This window comes from Bombyx mandarina, chromosome 13 (genome assembly GCF_030267445.1).
Source record: "Bombyx mandarina strain Sakado chromosome 13, ASM3026744v2".
Taxonomy (NCBI): Eukaryota; Metazoa; Arthropoda; class Insecta; order Lepidoptera; family Bombycidae; genus Bombyx; species Bombyx mandarina.
Genome location: NC_143220.1, coordinates 16330562 through 16351644, shown reverse-complemented (window position 1 = coordinate 16351644; position 21083 = coordinate 16330562). Strand labels below are relative to the sequence as shown.

The window sequence follows — 21083 nt, the reverse complement described above, 5'->3', positions numbered from 1 at the left end:
ACGGTAGGCAGCGGCTTGGCTCTGCGCCTGGCATTGCTGAAGTCCATGGGCGACGGTAACCACTCACCATCAGGTGGGCCGTGTGCTCGTCTGCCTACCAGGGCAATAAAAAAAAGCCGATCAACGACACCGAAATTAAATCATTTTAGAAAGTGTTAATTTTATAGCAAGGTCGATATAGAAAATTGGATACAAATGTACGATATACGAAAACCCAAAGTATTGTTCAAATATCTTAAAATATACTTACTAAGGACTAATATTCTATTCGGTTTCTATCAACTAAATACGAAATTTTGTGGCGAACTTGTACAGAGCAATCAACTTAATAATAATTGTAATCAAGATAATCTTTCTAACAGTAGTATTATACAAGCACGGGTTTTTATTTAGCAAGCTCTTCAGCTATTATATAAATTGTAATTAATAATAACACATCTTTACAAAACTTATTTATAAAAGTGATGTGAACACTCTCGGCTTTCGGCTTTCTGTCTGCTATATAACAATTGAATAATCTAATTTCTGTGAGTTTTTAGAAAATATGTAAGTTTTCATTTAAAAAAATAGTCAAGGTTGCAAAATACAGTATGTTGTAAATTTGTAGGCGTTCTTATCACGCTTTATCTAATGCGTGTAACGGCAGTAACTTCTACACCAATGCTGGTGCGATTATTTAAACGGAACACGATTTGCATGTTTTATCTACCATGCAATATATGTACATACATCCATACCACTTATCTTCGCCCACCAGCAAATTAGTGTTCCAACACATTCAAAGGGGAAAATTCTCGCTCGCTTTTGTATATTGTATTGTATATATCAACTAGAATTTGAAGTAAAAAGTTTGAGGTAAAATTTTCATTGCTAGTAGTAATGTAAGCTAAACACAAACCAAATGCGCAAAATTATTGATTATATCATGTATTCTTCGTTACATTCCGTGCTCCTTTGACCAACTTTAGTTTCGAGATGCTTCGTTTAGCAATTAGTATAAGATTACTTGCACAATTAAAAAATTAAATGACAATTTTTAAATTCCACTATTTTCTTAGCATCACTGTTACAGCATATTGTATGTGAATACCGTAAAAGGCACTGGCACACCGGCCGCGGTAGGGAGCCATACAATATGGTTTTAGTCGCCCTCCAGCCTACCCCCGAGGGTAAGCAAATTTTTAACATTCGGACTGTCTGTAGGCTCTCCGGTATTGCCGTCGAAGTCCCCCATAAAAAAGGCACTCCTAGTCAGTGCCATAACTGCCAACTGTACGGGCACTCTTCCCGTAACTGTCACGCGCGCCCCCGATGTGTTAAGTGTTTGGGCGATCACGCCACGGCCCTCTGCGCTCGCGACCAAAAAACCGCGACGGAACCGCCTAGCTGTGTCCTGTGCCGAACACAAGGTCACCCCGCGAACTACCGTGGATGCCCCCGAGCTCCAAAAATAAATCGCCGCGTCGCCCGTCAAAACCGCCTCCGAGCTTCCGGCCCAGACATCAAAGCCACGGTACCCTCTGTGCCGAAGGCTAAGCCTGCGTTCGTGCCGGCGTCGGTGCCCAGCGTCTCGGCTTGGGCTAAACCGTTGCCGTACACGAACACGGCTACAACTCTCTCCCCCGCGACTCGTCCCACCCCCGCGATACGTCCCTCCCCCGCGACCTGCCCTCCGACCGCGTCCGAAAATCTCGCTCTAGCGATCGACTTTTTCCAGTCGATCAACTTTGAGCGTGTTAACGCTTTGGGTGACGCCATTCGCGCCGCCTCCACTGCACAACATTTCATCGCCGTTGTGCAAGAATACGCTGACGTATACGCGTCGTTAAATACGTACGTCCTCCCCTCACTCCGCCGGTAATCAATGGCGTACATTAGTAGAATAAAACCCTTATCCGTAACAATAGGATTTTTTAACGCTTACGGTCTCGCAAATCAACGTGATCAGGTTTGTGATTTTTTGCGTGACCATCAAATTGACATTTTCTTAGTGCAGGAGACCCTACTTAAGCCCGCGCGCCGTGACCCTAAAATCGCGAACTATAACATGGTCAGGAACGACAGGCTCTCTGCCCGTGGTGGTGGTACCGTTATTTACTATAGAAGAGCCCTGCATTGCGTCCCGCTCGATCCTCCCGCGCTCGCTAATATCGAAGCATCAGTGTGCCGAATCTCACTGACGGGACACGCGCCGATCGTTATCGCGTCCGTTTATCTTCCACCGGATAAGATCGTTCTAAGCAGTGATATTGAGGCGCTGCTCGGTATGGGGAGCTCTGTCATTCTGGCGGGCGACCTAAATTGTAAACACATCAGGTGGAACTCACACACCACAACCCCGAATGGCAGGCGGCTTGACGCGTTAGTCGATGATCTCGCCTTCGATATCGTCGCTCCGTTAACCCCGACTCACTACCCGCTAAATATCGCGCATCGCCCGGATATACTCGACATAGCGTTATTAAAAAACGTAACTCTGCGCTTACACTCGATCGAAGTAGTTTCAGAGTTAGATTCAGACCACCGTCCCGTCGTCATGAAGCTCGGTCGCGCTCCCGATTCCGTTCCCGTCACGAGGACTGTGGTGGATTGGCACACGCTGGGCATCAGCCTGGCTGAATCTGATCCACCATCGCTCCCGTTTAACCCGGACTCTACCCCGTCTCCTCAGGATACCGCTGAAGCCATAGACATCTTAACATCACACATCACCTCAACATTAGATAGGTCATCGAAACAAGTTGTAGCGGAGGACTTCCTTCACCGCTTCAAATTGTCCGACGATATTAGGGAACTCCTTAGAGCTAAGAACGCCTCGATACGCGCCTACGACAGGTATCCTACCGCGGAAAATCGTATTCGAATGCGTGCCCTACAACGCGACGTAAAGTCTCGCATCGCCGAAGTCCGAGATGCCAGATGGTCTGATTTCTTAGAAGGACTCGCGCCCTCCCAAAGGTCTTACTACCGCTTAGCTCGTACCCTCAAATCGGATACGGTAGTAACTATGCCCCCCTTGTAGGCCCCTCAGGCCGACTCGCGGCCTTTGATGATGACGAAAAAGCAGAGCTGCTGGCCGATACATTGCAAACCCAGTGCACGCCCAGCACTCAATCCGTGGACCCTGTTCATGTAGAATTTGTAGACAGTGAGGTAGAACGCAGAGCCTCCTTGCCACCCTCGGATGCGTTACCACCCGTCACCCCGATGGAAGTTAAAGACTTGATCAAAGACCTACGTCCTCGCAAGGCTCCCGGTTCCGACGGTATATCTAACCGCGTTATTAAACTTCTACCCGTCCAACTCATCGTGATGTTGGCATCTATTTTCAATGCCGCTATGGCGAACTGTATCTTTCCCGCGGTGTGGAAAGAAGCGGACGTTATCGGCATACATAAACCCGGTAAACCAAAAAATCATCCGACGAGCTACCGCCCGATTAGCCTCCTCATGTCTCTAGGCAAACTGTATGAGCGTCTGCTCTACAAGCGCCTCAGAGATTTCGTCTCATCCAAGGGCATTCTCATCGATGAACAATTCGGATTCCGTACAAATCACTCATGCGTTCAACAGGTGCACCGCCTCACGGAGCACATTCTTGTGGGGCTTAATCGATCAAAACCGTTATACACGGGAGCTCTCTTCTTCGACGTCGCAAAAGCGTTCGACAAAGTCTGGCACAATGGTTTGATTTTCAAACTATTCAACATGGGCGTGCCGGATAGTCTCGTGCTCATCATACGGGACTTCTTGTCGAACCGCTCTTTTCGATATCGAGTCGAGGGAACCCGCTCCTCCCCACGACCTCTCACAGCTGGAGTCCCGCAAGGCTCTGTCCTCTCACCCCTCCTATTTAGCTTATTCGTCAACGATATTCCCCGGTCGCCGCCGACCCATTTAGCTTTATTCGCCGACGACACGACTGTTTACTATTCTAGTAGAAATAAGTCCCTAATCGCGAAGAAGCTTCAGAGCGCAGCCCTAGCCCTAGGACAGTGGTTCCGAAAATGGCGCATAGACATCAACCCAGCGAAAAGTACTGCGGTGCTATTTCAGAGGGGAAGCTCCACACGGATTTCCTCCCGGATTAGGAGGAGGAATCTCACACCCCCGATTACTCTCTTTAGACAACCCATACCCTGGGCCAGGAAGGTCAAGTACCTGGGCGTTACCCTGGATGCATCGATGACATTCCGCCCGCATATAAAATCAGTCCGTGACCGTGCCGCGTTTATTCTCGGTAGACTCTACCCCATGATCTGTAAGCGGAGTAAAATGTCCCTTCGGAACAAGGTGACACTTTACAAAACTTGCATAAGGCCCGTCATGACTTACGCGAGTGTGGTGTTCGCTCACGCGGCCCGCACACACATAGACACCCTCCAATCCCTACAATCCCGCTTTTGCAGGTTAGCTGTCGGCGCTCCGTGGTTCGTGAGGAACGTTGACCTACACGACGACCTGGGCCTCGAATCAATTCGGAAATACATGAAGTCAGCGTCGGAACGATACTTCGATAAGGCTATGCGTCATGATAATCGCCTTATCGTTGCCGCCGCTGACTACTCTCCGAATCCTGATCATGCAGGAGCCAGTCACCGTCGACGCCCTAGACACGTCCTTACGGATCCATCAGATCCAATAACCTTTGCATTAGATGCCTTCAGCTCTAATACTAGGGGCAGGCTTAGGGACCCCGGTAACCGTACTCGTCGAACTCGACAAAGAGGTCGACGTGCAACCTAACCCATGCATCAGCCCGCTGAGTTTCTCGCCGGATCTTCTCAGCGGGTCGCGATTCCGATCCGGTAGTAGATTCATTCGCGAAACAATTGCTCTTGAGTTGTTAGGTCTCCTTCGGAGGCGCTCGGGCAGTTGTTAGCAAATCCCAACCCTCTTGGCTGAGCCTTTGCTCGCCCACCTGTCCTGGTGAAACTGGAAAGGCCTTCGGGCCACCAGTAAACTTTCAATCATAAAAAAAAAAAAAAAAAAAAAAAAAAAGGCACTGAGCCCCAAGGTTTTTTTCGAGGTTTTGTTTTTTTTGCTTACGGTTGAATTTAAATAAGTATAAAAAAATATTACGACTGAAATTCATAATTAAAACAAAAAAGTAAGTGATAATTAAATAGAGAATTCGTATCTAGCGATGCACCGGTGTTCGAATCCCGCAGGCGGGTACCAATTTTTCTAATGAAATACGTACTTAACAAATGTTCACGATTGACTTCCACGTTGAAGGAATAACATCGTGTAATAAAAATCAAACCCGCAAAATTATAATTTGCGTAATTACTGGTGGTAGGACCTCTTGTGAGTCCACACGGGTAGGTACCACCGCCCCACCTATTTCTGCCGTGAAGCAGTAATGCGTTTCGGTTTGAAAGGTGGGGCAGCCGTTGTAGCTTACTGAGACCTTAGAACTTACATCTCAAGGTGTGTGGCGCATTTACGTTGTAGATGTCTATGGGCTCCAGTAACCACTTAACACCAGGTGGGCTGTGAGCTCGTCCACACATGTAAGCAATAAAAAAAAAAACTGGTTATGGTTATTGTGGCTTATAAAAACTTCCATTAGCCTTAAACCAATTACGTCACAGCAGTAGCTATCCGAGATGCAATTACGGACACGGGCGGTCCTTCAACGAAATATCCGGCACTTCATTTACTTTCATCAGAGCTTCTGGATAAGCCTATTAATTTCATTTTTGGAGTAACAAGATCCGAAAATTTTCCTTTGAGAATCTCATAAAAGTGATGTATTTTCTGATTTACCAAACAATTGATATAACGAAGTTTGATTGGCTATTTAGTTTTTGCTTGTTTGAGAAAATATGTCTAAATCGATATTATTAACACCTTTTTAATAGCTTGGTATATGTCTATTTATATTTGTATCACTGTTTGTATGTAATGGAATCTTTAAACGTCATTTTCACCGACTTCAAAAAGGTAATCGGAATTGGCATAGATATCAAGGACCTATGATGACAATACAATCATTTTATAACTTTGCTGTAATGTCATGACCAGTATTACGGGAGAAATTAATTGTTTGTTAGATTGCTATTTACGCGTTTTTTTAACAGAGTGCAACGTGGGCACTATCCGACTTCATTGATGGTTTGGTGGGGTATTAGCTATGAAGGAGTGACTGGGCCATACTTTTGTGAAAAAGGTATCAAAACATCGGCACAAGTGTATCAAGATACCATTCTTGAGAAGGTAGTGAAGCCCCTTAACAACACCATGTTCAATTATAATCGATACGAAACGAACGTTTCGGACTTCATCAGAGCTGAAGACTGGCCGTCGTCTAGTCCCGATCTTAATCCGCTGGATTATGATTTATGGTCAGTTTTAGAGAGTGCGGCTTGCTCTAAACGCCATGATAATTTGGAGTCCCTCAAACAATCCGTACGATTGGCAGAGAAAAAAAATTCCATGGAAAGAGTGCGTGCTTCTATTGATAACTGGCCTCAACGTTTAAAGGACTGTATTGCAGCCAATGGAGACCACTTCGAATAAGCTTTTTATACTTTAAATTGTTTTATATTTATGTATTAAATAAACACACTGTAAAAGTAATAAATGTTATTTGCCATAGATTTTTTTTTGTTTTCCTTTGTAACAGTATTTATGGCCAGACTAAGTATACATGAATACTATATTTGAAATATGCGAGTTATTTCTATATTAACTATATACATATTATACATGATAAATTTATAAAACAACTTCATTTGTATAATTACTATCTTCAATGCGTGTATTACTTTATCGATATGTGTTGATACTGTAGATCAAATATTTTAACATGCACCTACCCGTGCGGACAAATTATAATGTTTGCGGGTATGATTTTTATTACATGTTGTTATTCCTTCACTGTAGAAATTACTCTTGAACATTTGTTAAGTACGTAGATCGTAGATAGGTATGTACTATTAGAAAAATGGTATTTGTCTGGATTCGAATACCAGCACAATCGCATCGCTCGATACGAATGCACCGGGCGTCATATCCTTTAGGCCACGATGACGTTATTACCACCAGTAAATAATTTATGCTTTTCTATTTCTTTAAAACGTTCTATAGTCCAAACGATTTTATAAATGTTAAAATTTATCCAACGACACCAAAGCTGTAGATCCTTAATGGTGAAATTATTTGCTTGAAAAAAGAGTTTGTATGCGGAATTCATCTTCATTTATTTAAAACACATATTATAATACAAAAAATAATAATGCTAGTCTTGCTTAGGCCGGTTAAGATTTATTTAATATATAAAAACGGCCTCCACGGTTGTGATTTTGTATTCCTTTGAATGTTGACTTTTCATACATCGAAATGGCTCCACTGCGAGAGCCACGCATAGTAAATAATGTTTTAGGAGTGCCTCTCGATTAGCGACATATCAACGCTGGAAAGGCAAACGTGACTAAGCTACAATAACTGCTTTATACATAAATGATAAACAATAACCATATTCGATGCGCAAACAAAAATATATTAGGTTTATTAAAACCATTTTAATCCTACAGCTAGATTCGTTAAAATAGAATTTTTTTCAGGTATTTCAACTTTAAATTAGTCTACTGAAAAGTTCACGCATTTTCGCTTAGTCACGTTTGCCTTTCAAGCGTCCATATGTATTTGTGCAACTGCCTATTTCAACCACGATGCAGTCAGACTTCGACTCAAGTCTCAAGGTTCGCGACGTCGTATGTCGTCGACGATCGTAATGTCCATGTATGCACTCTTAGCAATAAAAATAGAACACATTTATGTTACGTATTGTTATAATGTAATGCGTCACAAGCCTATCGAACCAGTATTGGATATAATTACTATGTTTTCTATACATGTCAGATCGCGTCATTTCACTTGAGCGTATGGGATCGATAGACTTGTTTACCAATGCCTTTGACGCATAATTATCACAACACGTCAATCAAATGTATTTCTAGCTTAATGCACTGTTAATGACAAAATTAAGTTGGTCGTTAAAAGCATGTATTTACAAATATATTACAGGTAAATACTCGTAAATTTCATAGCATATACACTTACTGTTAATAGTGAAATTTTAGCAACATTTTATTATCATGATAATATGTCGTAATGATGGTACAGTTTTGACCTGGAAAATTTATGTTGTGAGTTAATAGGAAGTATTCATGACCGTGGTTTTATAGACGATTAAGCTTCTAAGATCGGCTCCCGGCATAGGGTGGCTGGGAGACGAGCCGGCGCCCCTGGGGAAATGTGTCAAGGCAATAAATAGGTCAAGGGGCCCACACGAACTGTTATACGCGCTGTAGATTATTTAAAACAGAAACCGCACAACTTGTTGATGTTTCAATTTACTAAGTTAATTAATTTCGTGAAACCTCGAGCTCTTATACATTTGTATGAATTAAAACAATATTTAAATTACAATGATTATGTATGTGTCAGGGAAAAACTTTTTTTAATGTTGAAGTTAAAGAGACGGGATCTCGACACACTTTGTGAAGCGATAAGCGGACTTCCTAAATGTTTTTATAACTATTATTCGTTTATTTCTTTGACGTGTTAACGTGCTCACGGGTCACCAGTTGTACCGGGATCCATAGATATCACGCCGTGAAGCCACAACCCACGTTAAGGCATGAGGTCGTGGTCTCAGTTGTATTGTATAAAGGCTTCCCATTTTAAAACGATATCGACCGCTTCGCGAGTGAAAAAGGTAGGATGGTGTTACTTATGTGTGCGGGCTGACTATCCAATTTACGAAATTTAATAAATTTAACTGGTTAGGTTGGTATTACAGGATGTTTCACTTTAATCGTGATAAGTAGGTATATATTTCTTTCCTATTACCCTCTGCTGGAGTGTAGGGCTCAAATCAAATCCTTCCATTTACATCGGTCTTGGGCAGTCTGTTCTAGATCCTCTTATGTCATGCTCAAGACGCTGAAGTGTCTGGCAAAAAGAAGTAGGTATATAGTTATGTTATTTATTTTGAAAATAAGAGAAATCCCTAACGGCATAATCGTCGATCGATGGTAGGAAAAAGTACTTGAATATCTAAATATCTATTCATTTGCGTTTGGTGAAGGTAACGAAATGTTTGGTTTCAGATAAAAGTGATAGTTATGAGAAGCAATATTTTAATAAGATATCATGGGTTTTTGCATTTGTATATTCAGAGAATCAAGAATTTTGAGTAAGTTAGAAATATGGATGTTCAAAAACAACAATTATGTCCACGGTTGGTGGATTATTTAACTATTGTCGGAGCGAAACCTTATACTACCGGAAAGGGACTGGCACCGGTTCAAGTAAGTTTTGTTTATCTTTATGATTTTTTTCTAAGCTTAGAGAATGTGTTAAAAATAAATAAAAATATTTATTGAGCAAAAACGTATTAGAATTTCCTTTTTGTTAACCATAATCTGAACGAATGCTCTGAGACTAGTGTTCAATTTGATCGTATAGGCACCGGAACTCCTTCGCCGATACCCGCTTACGAATCACGATGATTTTCCTCTGCCACTGGACATGGTGTACTTCTGTCAGCCAGAAGGATGCGTTTCAGTAGGACCTCGACGTGCTCCCGGACCATTCGCATCAAGAGATACAACTTCATTTGTTTTTACACTGACTGATAAAGATTCAGGTACGATATCTGGAAATATGGATTATGAAGCCTTTTTGAAATGAGTTACATAAATACGTCATACGTAACAACTAATTCAGAAAATAAATTAAAGTAAATTAGAAAGTTAATCGTCGTATCGTATTACTGATTTCTGTACAGTAAACACAAAGCTAACAAATATTGGAACAAATTTCAAAAGCATATTTCATATTCATATAATAAGCAAGGTAGATATATTATAACTCATTCAACAAGGTTAGGACTGACATATCGCTTATAGCAATCACTTCTAGAATATGTTGTACGGCTATATCTTTTTAACAGCGCTTAGTTAAATAATCGTAAATAATGAAACATTTGGTTTTTTTCTTCTTATGTCAGAATAAAAAAAATATCCTAAAGGCCCAACAAAGTTATACAATTCAAATGCATTTTTATATACATACTAGCTGATCCGGCAGACTTCGTAGTGCCTCAATCGATAATTATTATACCTAAACTTTTGTATAAAAGAAACTTAAAACAAACAAAAGGAATCCGTCCGACGAGGGAGATATCAAAGGAAAAACAATATGTATTGTTGTTTTTATTTAATTCCAAGGATTTTCATATTTATCTCTGGACTTCCACAAATAATTCAAGACCAAAATTAGCCAAATCGGTCCAGCCATTCTCGAGTTTTAGCGAGACTAACGAACAGCAATTCATTTTTATATATACAGATTTCTAATCTCAAGCTTAGATTGCATTGCAGGTCTGTGATATGTAGTCTGCTAAAAAATGGAAAATAGAACGAGAAGCATTTTAAATAGCTTTATTATTATCTGTAGGTAAAACCCGTTACGGTATTTGCGTGAACTTCTACCGGGCAGTAGAGCGAGCTACGGGCGCGGGTCCGCGTGACCGCGGGGTGCTACGCCGCGATTCCTGGCGCAAGTCCATTGAGAAGAGTTCCGATTCTGCTTTCTCGAGGTGCACTCACTACATCTATTACATCAACAATATAATGTAAAAATTAATATAATAATAATAATAAAATCATTTATTGCCTTTCACATTAATTAAATTAAAAATAAAAAAAATAAAAAGAAAAGAGAAAAGGGCAAAAGGAGGTAGCTCAGCTAATGCTGTTCAAGGTCGATAAATCGAACAGCGCTGATATACAGTTATATTATAATATGTAAAATTCAATTTTAAAAACTAACAGTTTGCCCATTGATATTACAACGTGAAAGCCCAAGCCCATCGTGAGACATAGGTGGTACCACTTTTATAACGACTTTCCTATCATTAAAATCGGAATAGCTTCGCGATATAAATAGGCGATATCGGGGGTGCTCACTCGTGCGGACTTACAATCCACCCTACTACCAATAACACGAGGCTTGAGAAGTGTCGTTTGAGGTGGGCAGAACCTTAGCTGTGCTCCTTACCCTGTTTATGTCTATCAGAGATCTGGTGGTCCGTATGTTCGTTTGCTTTCCAAAGCAAAATTTATAACACCGATGTATCGATTCCGTCAGAAAAATAAGGATGACTAAACGTTGTGCACCAAACCAACCAACTTTGGATTGATACTAAAATTGGATACTCAATATTTGGGACAAAAACATATTTGTATATCCATCCCCTAGTACTTAAGTTATCTCATTTCGATGCTCTATTGCTGCGTGAATGATGGACAAAACAAAATATATAATGTTGATAATATTAATGTTACTATTATAAAATAACGTTTATGGTTTGAGGAAATATAGTTTCAACACTGCAACTAATATCTAGGAATTGTTTCAGTGACTATAGGAGCAGCAATGTGGCGCAGAGTGACTCGGAACGCGATTGTCGGCCAGCGCCGGACTCAGAGAGCGGTGGTGAACATGATGCCCCTGGACCACGGGCAGCACGACGGAGACAGGTATACAATCCGTATTATACCAATGTGATAAATATCACGTAACCCGTTTATGAACACTGTAACTGTACTGAGACCTTATAACTTATATCTCAAGGTGGTTGGCGCATTTACGTTGTTGATGTGTACGTGCTCCAGTAACCACTTGGCTGTGAGCTCGTCTACCCATCCAAGCAAAAAAAAAATCAATGGCAATGCCATAGACACAGCCAAGCGTCTGTTTCACTGACACTCTGACACACTTTCTTCAAGCTTCATCTGAAGAGGAACATGTCATCTGGTCGAAGAATCACCGTTTAGCTCACTCCATATCTGGTCTAGAGACAAATAGCTGACAGATATATCACTGGCTCTGAACTTGAATGCCGGTCATAGTTCTTTTTTTTATATTTTTATTTTTATTTTTTTATTGCCCTTGTAGGCAGACGAGCATACGACCCACCTGATGGTGAGTGGGTACCGTCGCCCATGGACTTCAGCAATGCCAGGGGCAGAGCCAAGCCGCTGCCTACCGCTTAATACTCTCCACAAGCCTCTTTTGAAGAAGGACATGTCATAGCGCTCGGGAAACACCCTGGTGGGGAGCTCATTCTATAGCCGGATGGTGCGTGGCAAAAAAGACCTTTGGAAACGTACTGTCGATAAACGCAGCGATTTCAGATAATATGGATGAACTCTACTCCGATGGCGGGAGGCGCGGAGTTAGCGCCTTTGTTAAAGATAACAAACACTGTTCTTGTCCCTGTCCCCAATGTGTCCCCGGGACTACTAACACGCGAAACAGTACTGATTTGGGACAGTTGAAAGTATTAATTTTGAATGCACATAACTTTCAACAACAGCTTGTTTTCTTCCACCTATAAATGCCAGCAATAGTGCATTTGACTTGTTAGAACAAGTAACGGAATGTGCTTTCTAATATTTAAAATGATTAAGAATTGTGATGTGTTAATTGTCGTAAAGTTTATGAATTGAACTATTTTTCTAAAATCTTATGTGAATATTAATTGTTACAGCGCATCCGTAATCACTCCCTAACGTCTTTATGCCTTTTATCACATCATCCATTCTTTTCAACATTCCGAGAGTGCCTATTTATCCTAAAGAAATTAATTGATGCGTGCAACGAGTCTTCCAGTCCACGACGTGTTGGTGCGTCCAGGCAATTATTTAGGTGAGTATCTACATTAAAACTGAGTCCTCTACGTATTAGGCTATACCAAGTTCATCGAGCGTGTTAGCGAGCTCACGAGGCTCAGCCTGGCGAATTTGCTAACACTAACCCTCGCAAGGACAGCTGAATCTACAACTGAGAAGATCCGACGAGAAACTCAGTGGGCTGTGTCTGTGTGTTAATTTTTAAGACGAACCCTTCATCGAATACAACATATTGCCAAATACGCTAGTGCTCTTAAAATCTTTTCATACTGAAGTTACGTGTGAATTTTCTGTCTGTTTCTTCATGACGTCACTCAGTCGAGAAATACCGTTTGTTTCGTTTAAAACAGGGACACGGTGTGGTCGGTGCTGACAGGCCAAGCCTACGATAACACGCCCACAATCGTACTTCACGACGTCAAAGAAATAGAAACATGGATTTTACGTTTGTTGTCGGCCCCCGTACCTGTGCCGGGGAAGACTCGACTTGAACTGGAAGTACTTTCGCCGACAGCTCATTCGCCGCTTCTGTTCGCTTTACCTGACCATACGCGTTTCACTTTAGTCGACTTCCCTCTCCATTTACCATTGGAACTTCTAGGTAAGTAGTACATTAGATTAATCTGTATTTAATCTGCTCTCGCCATCGGAACAGAGTTCATTCATATTATCTGGAAGCACTGCGTTCATGGACAGCGTGTTTCCCAAGGTCTTTTCTGCCACGTACCACCCGACTTTGGAATTAACACCTCTTCACGGTGTTTCCCGAGCGCTATGACATGTCCTTCTTCAAACGAGGCTAGCGGAGAGTACTTAATGGTAAGCAGCGGCTTGGCTCTGCCCCTGGCATTGCTGACGTCCATGAGCGACGGTAACCATTCACCACCAGGTGGGCCGTGTGTCGTAAAAGACGATTAGTTGTCTTTTACGAAACCTACGGGAAAAGATGCTATTTTAAGGTTCCGTTGCAGACACCAAACCGTCAAAAAGTCTTGATTTAAAAAAATGTTTTCATCGATATGTACTGGCAACACTAAAGGTATTCTTTTTATTTTGGGTACTTTTATTATGCTTATTATTTTATTATAATCCAAGAGAAAGTTATTAAAGGAGGCCACGGCCCTCAGCATTGAGAATTATCGACACAAGGAGGGATTATGTTAGGCTAATAGTCTTTCATTTTCACAATCTACAAATTTTGTCTAGGTGTGGACACTTGTCTGAAAGTCCTAACACTTATCATACTGGAGAACAAAATAGTGGTACAGTCTCGGGACTATAACGCGTTGTCGATGTCGGTGATGGCACTGGTCGCGATGCTGTACCCCCTTGAATACATGTTCCCGGCCATTCCGCTACTGCCGAGCTGTATGAGCTGCGCTGAACAACTGCTTCTAGCACCTACACCATTCCTTATCGGGATACCGGCCACGTTTCTCACATATAAAAAACATTTTAAGTAAGTAAAGTCAACGTTTTCGTTATTACCAGTTATTCTTGTCGTCTTATCGTAGAATTATTTGATCAATTAATGAAAAATTAGAAGATTTATATTTATTAATCCATTTAAATCATCAGATTGCCAGATGATATCTGGTTGGTAGACTTGGATGCGACGAAGCTTATATCTCCTACTGGAAATGATCAGGACCTTCCTCCACTTCCCGAACCAGAAGGATCCGTGCTGAAAAGTCATCTCAAACAGGTAATATTAATGTAAACTTCTACTAAGAATGATAATATACGTGTCTGTATTCTTTCATCTATCACCAATTTATTTCTCTCAAAACTTGCACAGTTGAACGTATTCCTATCGATGTTGCTGAGCTATTGGGACATATAATTTGTCTTATAATAAGTATGAAATATTACATAAATGTACACAAAAAACATCTTATAAAAAAAAGGATATTGACGTAGACTTATAACGGAATCATTTGAGATCTTGTTTTTTTACCGTACCTATTCGCTGGTACTCTAAGGGGCTATTGCAGCTTCGCGCAGACGAAAGATCTCAATCGTCTCTAAGAATTCGAATAAGTTTTCTCAAAGGACTTTTCTAATCTAATTTAGGGATTAGGAAAAATATTCCGTAAAAATAGTGGTATATTTCTATTGAGAAGGCCAAGTGTTGAAGTTTATAGAAACGAAGGAGTATTGTGAAGCTATTTTTTTCTTCATAAAACACAGTTTCATCAAAGTAACTCCTACAATCTGTAAATTCTTCTAAAACTACTGTTGTATACATTTCGGTAGAGATCCAAGCTTTAAAGTATTATAATAAAATATCTAACAAGTTTGGGAATATGTATAATACGTTTGAGAGTTGTTTATAGGCTTTGTCGTTTCTGAAAATCATCACCGGCATATCTCCTATCTCAGTGCCAAAATATCATCCGCTGCGCTGTTATTGAATTAAACCAGCAGATAAATTTCACATTATATTTTAAATTATCTATTTGAAAGTACTAGATATACAATATACTGTGCACAATAATATAAAGAGGTAAATTTTTATTTAATCCTACGTTAGAGGTAAACTTTAGGACGGATTCTAACAATTTATCGACTAATTGATCAGGTTTTGGGCCTAGGAGATTGCTATTTTTACTAAAAACAATTATGTTCTTTTGACCACGATTATAATTTTTTAAAGTTGTCTACGTCAATAGACTTTGTTATAATTTACTAACACAATACAAATTCACTAACGTACTCCATCACTTCTCGTTGCAAGGCTATGCATCTCATGGGCAGTGCCGGATCTGGTGTAAATATCTATTTCTTTGATATATCTTATTCATATATGCACACTTTGGATTTTCTTTAACACTAAACACGTGTATTATTAGATCTTCACCTATGCAGTTGCCGTTTAGTATACAGAAAGTTACAAATCGTTTTTATTTTGTATTTTTTTTTTATTTTTTTCATTAAAAATGATATCGTATGATGAAATCGACCCATGATATTGTAGCATATCTGCTAGCGCAGTGGTAATTTTTCTATGTCCTTTTTGAAGAAGTCAGGTGTATAGAAACCAACAAACTCTCCAAAGGTATTTTTGTAGTGTCTCTCGGGTAATAATATTTTCCCCGCCAAGAAGTTTTCCAAACTTTAGAAAAAGTAGAAGTCTGTCGGCGTAAGGTCTCGTGAGTATGGTGGATTACGCAAAACTACCAACCCTAGCTTCTGCAGCTTAGAGATCGTACTGTGGTGCTGTATGTATGCGAGCCTTGTCGTGTAGGAGCAGCGGGTATAAGCAATTAACCAAGGCTGGCTGGAGATTTGCCAGCTTCTCCGTCATTATATCCAGTCCTTTACAGTACACATTCGCAGTGATGCTGGTGCCATTTGGTATGATGAATTATACGAACACTAAGCCACCAAATAGTGACAATTACTTTTTTAGCGGTAAGTTTTGTTTGGGGCCGTGCCTGGGCGTTGAACCAGAGTCTAACCTCCATGAAGACCGCTTACGATTATCGGTTCAAAATTCTTTCGTTTCTGTTTCTGTTAAGCAACGCAAAGCATATTATCTTAACAATAAACTTAATAAATAAACAAATGACTGAATTAGAAAATGCACTTCCATATTTTTTAAATAAAGTTCATTTGAATTCTGAATTTATTGCCAGCTATATACAAATTACGTTATATATAAATTACATTTAAAATTGTCAGTATTGTAAAACGGCGACTGCATAGGAGAAGACCTATTACGTTATAAGCGTATGAAATGTAGTTAGATAATATGGTTTGTATTCCCGCAACTTGACCAAACTGTTTCTGTACTTGTACAAAAAAAAAACATTTATACAGCCCAGAAAATAGATTTCTACAATATATGACTTATTTTCTGATCTTACGCTGGCGGACGAGAACGCTTTCGTTTCTAAAGCCTAAACAATAAGCACATTTTGCATTATCTGAGTAAATATGATTGTAAAAAAAAACAAATCATATTTATATCTCCCAAGCCATGAAACTATATGCACAATATCGTCGACATACGTGCGAAGCCTTAGACATAACAAAAACGCAACGACAAATAGATTAAAATCACATTTATTTAAAATAAACGGAAAGTTCTCGTTGAGAAACAAACAATTAGTATGCAGAAAAATCTTCTACGCCCACAGCCATGAAAAGTTGATTCAGCTATTCAATTCAGCCTCTCCTAGAGAGCAGCAGAGTTCACAAATATTTTGGTTTTGTTGCATCGTCTACAACTTATCTCTGTCTACTTTATACGGCTTTTAATTTCTTGCCGTCATAATTTGGCCTAATTGATAAGTTGATGACGTTACGAATATTAATACCTATGTAATTATTTTAATGCATACAATAAAATTTTGTCAGCAGTAGTTTACTTTTTACCGTGAATTTAATTGGAATCCAAAGTTACGTTTTGGATAAATTTTAACAGTGAACTGATTTAAGTTTCAACTTTGTAATTTGTATATGAAGGAACCAGTTGTTTAAATCAATGCCAACCTTTGGAAACTGCTGTTACAAAACTTTATTTAATAAAAAATTAATGTGTGTCACTTGCAGCATGGTTTTTCTGTGGTTGTGGCTGAAAGTTTAATGCTTATTAACTCTAACAACAAGAGTAAACTTAACCATAAAATTTTGTGAGTGAACAAGATGTATTAAAATAATGCAGGTCACGTATTACGATATTGTAATAGCGACGAGGATGTTTTTTTCTCGTGCCTAAATCTAATTATATAATTGATTATAAAATAATATGCTAGATATGAAAATATTCGTTCTAAAAGCATTATTTGCACAATGCTACACTGTAAGTTCGTAATATTGAAAAATCATCAGCTGTTGGTATTGCAATTTTACAGCTTTAATAAAAATCATTTATAACGTCTTAAATTTTCAGGCATTAAATAGTTTGACGAATACCACAGCTGAACAAGCCTCGGCTTTATTGATGCCGTCCAGAAGGGACAGCGTCGGGGGAGCTACACTTAAGTGAGTTAAAGTTAATGCAAGTAATCTGGGTTTCTTAGTGAGAGTTTCTTAACGTTCTCGATAACGTAAAAGTTAAGACAATTTTGTATGCAATTAGAACAACGCCCCTAGTGGCAAACGTACGAAAGCGATCCCATTCCATACAAATATGAGCTAACTTTTACGCTATCGAGAACGTTAAAAAACTCGCACTAAGCCTAAGCACACTGAATGAAAGAAACCATCAAGAGTTGTTTTACTCGATTAAGTTCTAAGGTTACAACGGCTGCCCCACCCTTCAAACCGAACCGTCTACGTTAAGTAAATCGTGTTTTGTAATAGAGTGCAGCCGAGTGGTACAAGGGTGGTGCAGAGTCGGCACCGCACAGTGTCTACCACCAGTCTTACCGTCTGTCTACGTTAAGTAAATCGTGTTTTGTAATAGAGTGCAGCCGACGTGGTACAAGGGCGGTGCAGAGTCGGCGCCGCACAGTGCGGCCGAGAGTCGTCGCGTGTCGGTGACGGGCACGGCAAGCGCGGGGCACACGCCGCAGCGACACTCGCTCGCATCACCGCACGGCGCCGCTCAGCCTTTCAATCCGCTCATATACGGGAACGATGTTGACTCGGTCGACGTAGCCACGCGGGTTGCTATGGTGAGACAATAACCGCGAGTATTATCGCAGATAAGTTTTTCTTAAAAGGAGTGAACGATATTTTCGACGAGAATATAATTAAAGCCTTATGAAGCTAATTTAAGCTTTAGTAATTTACGGCAAAAATACTATCCTTCATTGTTGTTACGTAGGTAAGGAAAACAGAAAGAGATGAGCAGCTTATCACTTTGTTATGATTCGTTTGAAAATTGTTTTTAATATTTCCGCAGGTTCGTTTTTTTAACTCTCATAATATACTGGCAAATTTTATGGAGCACACGCGCACTCTTCGGCTGTACCCCCGCCCCGTAGTCGCGTTCCAAATAAACAGCTTTTTACGATCGCGGCCGAAAACTACTCACTTTTTAAATAAATTCGCCAGGACCCAGGTATGGACCTTTGTTAACAATCACTTTCTACAGGGTGTATCGAGACCGTTACCGAAAGATAGATTAGGTTGATGTTTTCAAACATGAAAACACGGAAAATCACATTAACATTTTCCTTTTTTAATGTAGGTTTTGCCTGCATGATAATGAAATGTCACGAAATATGAACTTATGAAGTATTTGTTAAATTAAATAAATATAATACTAGCTGTACCCGCCCGCTTAGCTGGGCATTTAAAATTAGCATTATTATTTATTGTCATTATTATAAGGGAGTCCAACACTCATATATATAGTTATTAGTCTATCCATGAAGTACATGTATTTTCTACATGGATACCAAGTTTCAAGTCAATCAGATGCATAGTTCAGTAGTTAGAACGGAACATCCGTAAAAACCACTGTAGATTTACATATTAGTATAGATTATATAAATATGTATCTTAGGCAAAACACTTCAGTTCCTTCTTCACATCTCTTAGTCTACCGATTTTCTTATTAGGATTCCTAATCTAAATCTTGAAATGGCAGTGATTAATGCTTATTATTATTCCGTTACTTTAGGGTAGTAATGTATTCCGTTATTGGAAACGGTCTTTTTACACTCTGTACGATGCTGATGATAATCCTTGGGTTTTGAGTCAACATATTTCCTTTTGATCGATAGGCAGTGGAATTTCTCGCGGAGTGGTCCTTGACGCCCTGCAATGTTGCTTTCCTACGCGTACAGACTGGTGTGTTCGACCCTCGTCAGATCGGAGACAAACCAAAATGGTTTGCGGATCAACTCCAACCGATACGTTTTGCTGTGTGGGATGACGGTAGTTCGCTCAACGGAGCACTCAGGCAGCTGCAAAGACAAGACAACCAGCCCACTGGTACGTATCACGAAAAAATGTGTGCTAATGTTGACACGGTTATCATTTGTCCGCTTATTATTTTCCTTAAGACAGCCTTTTTATTCGTGCCGAGTGCCGCACCGGTGATATCAGATACCGCTGGCGGCTACCATTTTTATCCAACGAAGTACGTACCCAACGTACGGATGTTCAAAAACAACTAGCACGACGATGAAGTAATATTGTGTAATAATAATCACGTGTGGTACTGGGAGGCTGCCGCAGTAAAGCATTTTTTATCAACTTATGCAATTATAATTAGACAATAATAATTTAATATTAAAACAATAATAAAATAAGACCACGCTATATTTATAAACATTAACAAAAGCAAAACATTAACTGTCCCTTTCACACTCATAAGCTAGACCGCGCGAGAGAGATGGGCAGACTTTTCATGTATTTATTACCGGTCTCAATATCTCAGGGTAGTGTTAGTAGGGCGTTTGTGCTACCATTCTGTGGTTCCCATATGTTGTGATATTAATTTTTTTGTTGATGCAGAAGTCATTTGTTTTTTTTTTGTAGATGAAAGCGGATCGGATTCGGATGCCGCGGAAAGCACAAGTTCATCGTATTCATCCCTCAGCGATTTCGTTTCAGAAATGGCCTCGTCTGACTTATCACCGGGTATGATGAATGTTAAGCATATTATTGTATCAAACAACTTTGAAGCATATTTTTTTTGAGATTATATTACTTAAACCGTTTCTTTCTTTCTTTCCTTAAAAGGTGGTAACGCACACCAACATGTTATTGGTGAAACTTACAATGCTGTAGTACAAGTGCCAATGACGTTATCATCTTCGTTGGATCCTAAAACGGTTAGTAATTTCTAATGAGGAAGGACTTCTCTTGCTTCCATCATATTCTGAAAGCATTTGCACATGTATTTGTTTATTTTTCACTTCTTTTATTCAGATACAATCGGAGGAGGATCTTATTTAACAGTCAAGTTACCTAATTTTATTTGTGATTTATATTGAAATATTCTTAGTGAGATTATCAAAACAACAGGTATATAGTCCTCCATCGTCGCTTATATTCGGTGACGACGAACAAGGCGGTGGAGAAGAAAGCCGCGAATCGACCTCTCCCTCTCCATCTGGATCCAGCTCCGACCACAGCGACCTCTCTGACGACGACGCTCCTGCTAATGTCCAGCGACCTGAAGTAGTCGATGCACATCCACAGCCTGTTAAGAAAAGCGTAAGATATTAAATCTATTAGTAGTAACTTATTTGGTGTAGAGATGATGATAATTATCGCAGCTTTGAATCCACAATATATTAATAATCAGAAAGTTATTTATATAGTGTTTGCTATAATTTCGATCCGGTGGTAGATTCTGCGAAGCACGGCTCTTACTAGGGTTCGTGTTAGCAGCGTCCTCAGGCTTGAGCCCCGTGAGCTCACCTACTAGTTAAGGTTCCGCTGATATAACCTCTCAAGGCTATC

General features: G+C 40.1%; 1 protein-coding gene across 1 annotated transcript in view; it reads left to right on the top strand.

Annotated features, from left to right (window-relative positions):
- Rab3-GEF (Rab3 GDP-GTP exchange factor) overlaps positions 1-21083 on the top strand; it is a 49042-nt gene that overhangs the window by 1941 nt on the left and 26018 nt on the right. Inside the window, 16 exon segments of the mRNA XM_089732554.1 lie at positions 9123-9323; positions 9481-9661; positions 10474-10615; positions 11438-11558; positions 12572-12729; positions 13064-13314; positions 13920-14172; positions 14292-14418; positions 15451-15483; positions 17611-17702; positions 18127-18337; positions 18568-18726; positions 19394-19604; positions 20154-20255; positions 20358-20449; positions 20643-20834. Of these exon segments, the coding sequence (XP_089588680.1) occupies positions 9222-9323; positions 9481-9661; positions 10474-10615; positions 11438-11558; positions 12572-12729; positions 13064-13314; positions 13920-14172; positions 14292-14418; positions 15451-15483; positions 17611-17702; positions 18127-18337; positions 18568-18726; positions 19394-19604; positions 20154-20255; positions 20358-20449; positions 20643-20834 (2427 nt within the window). The 5' untranslated portion in view covers positions 9123-9221.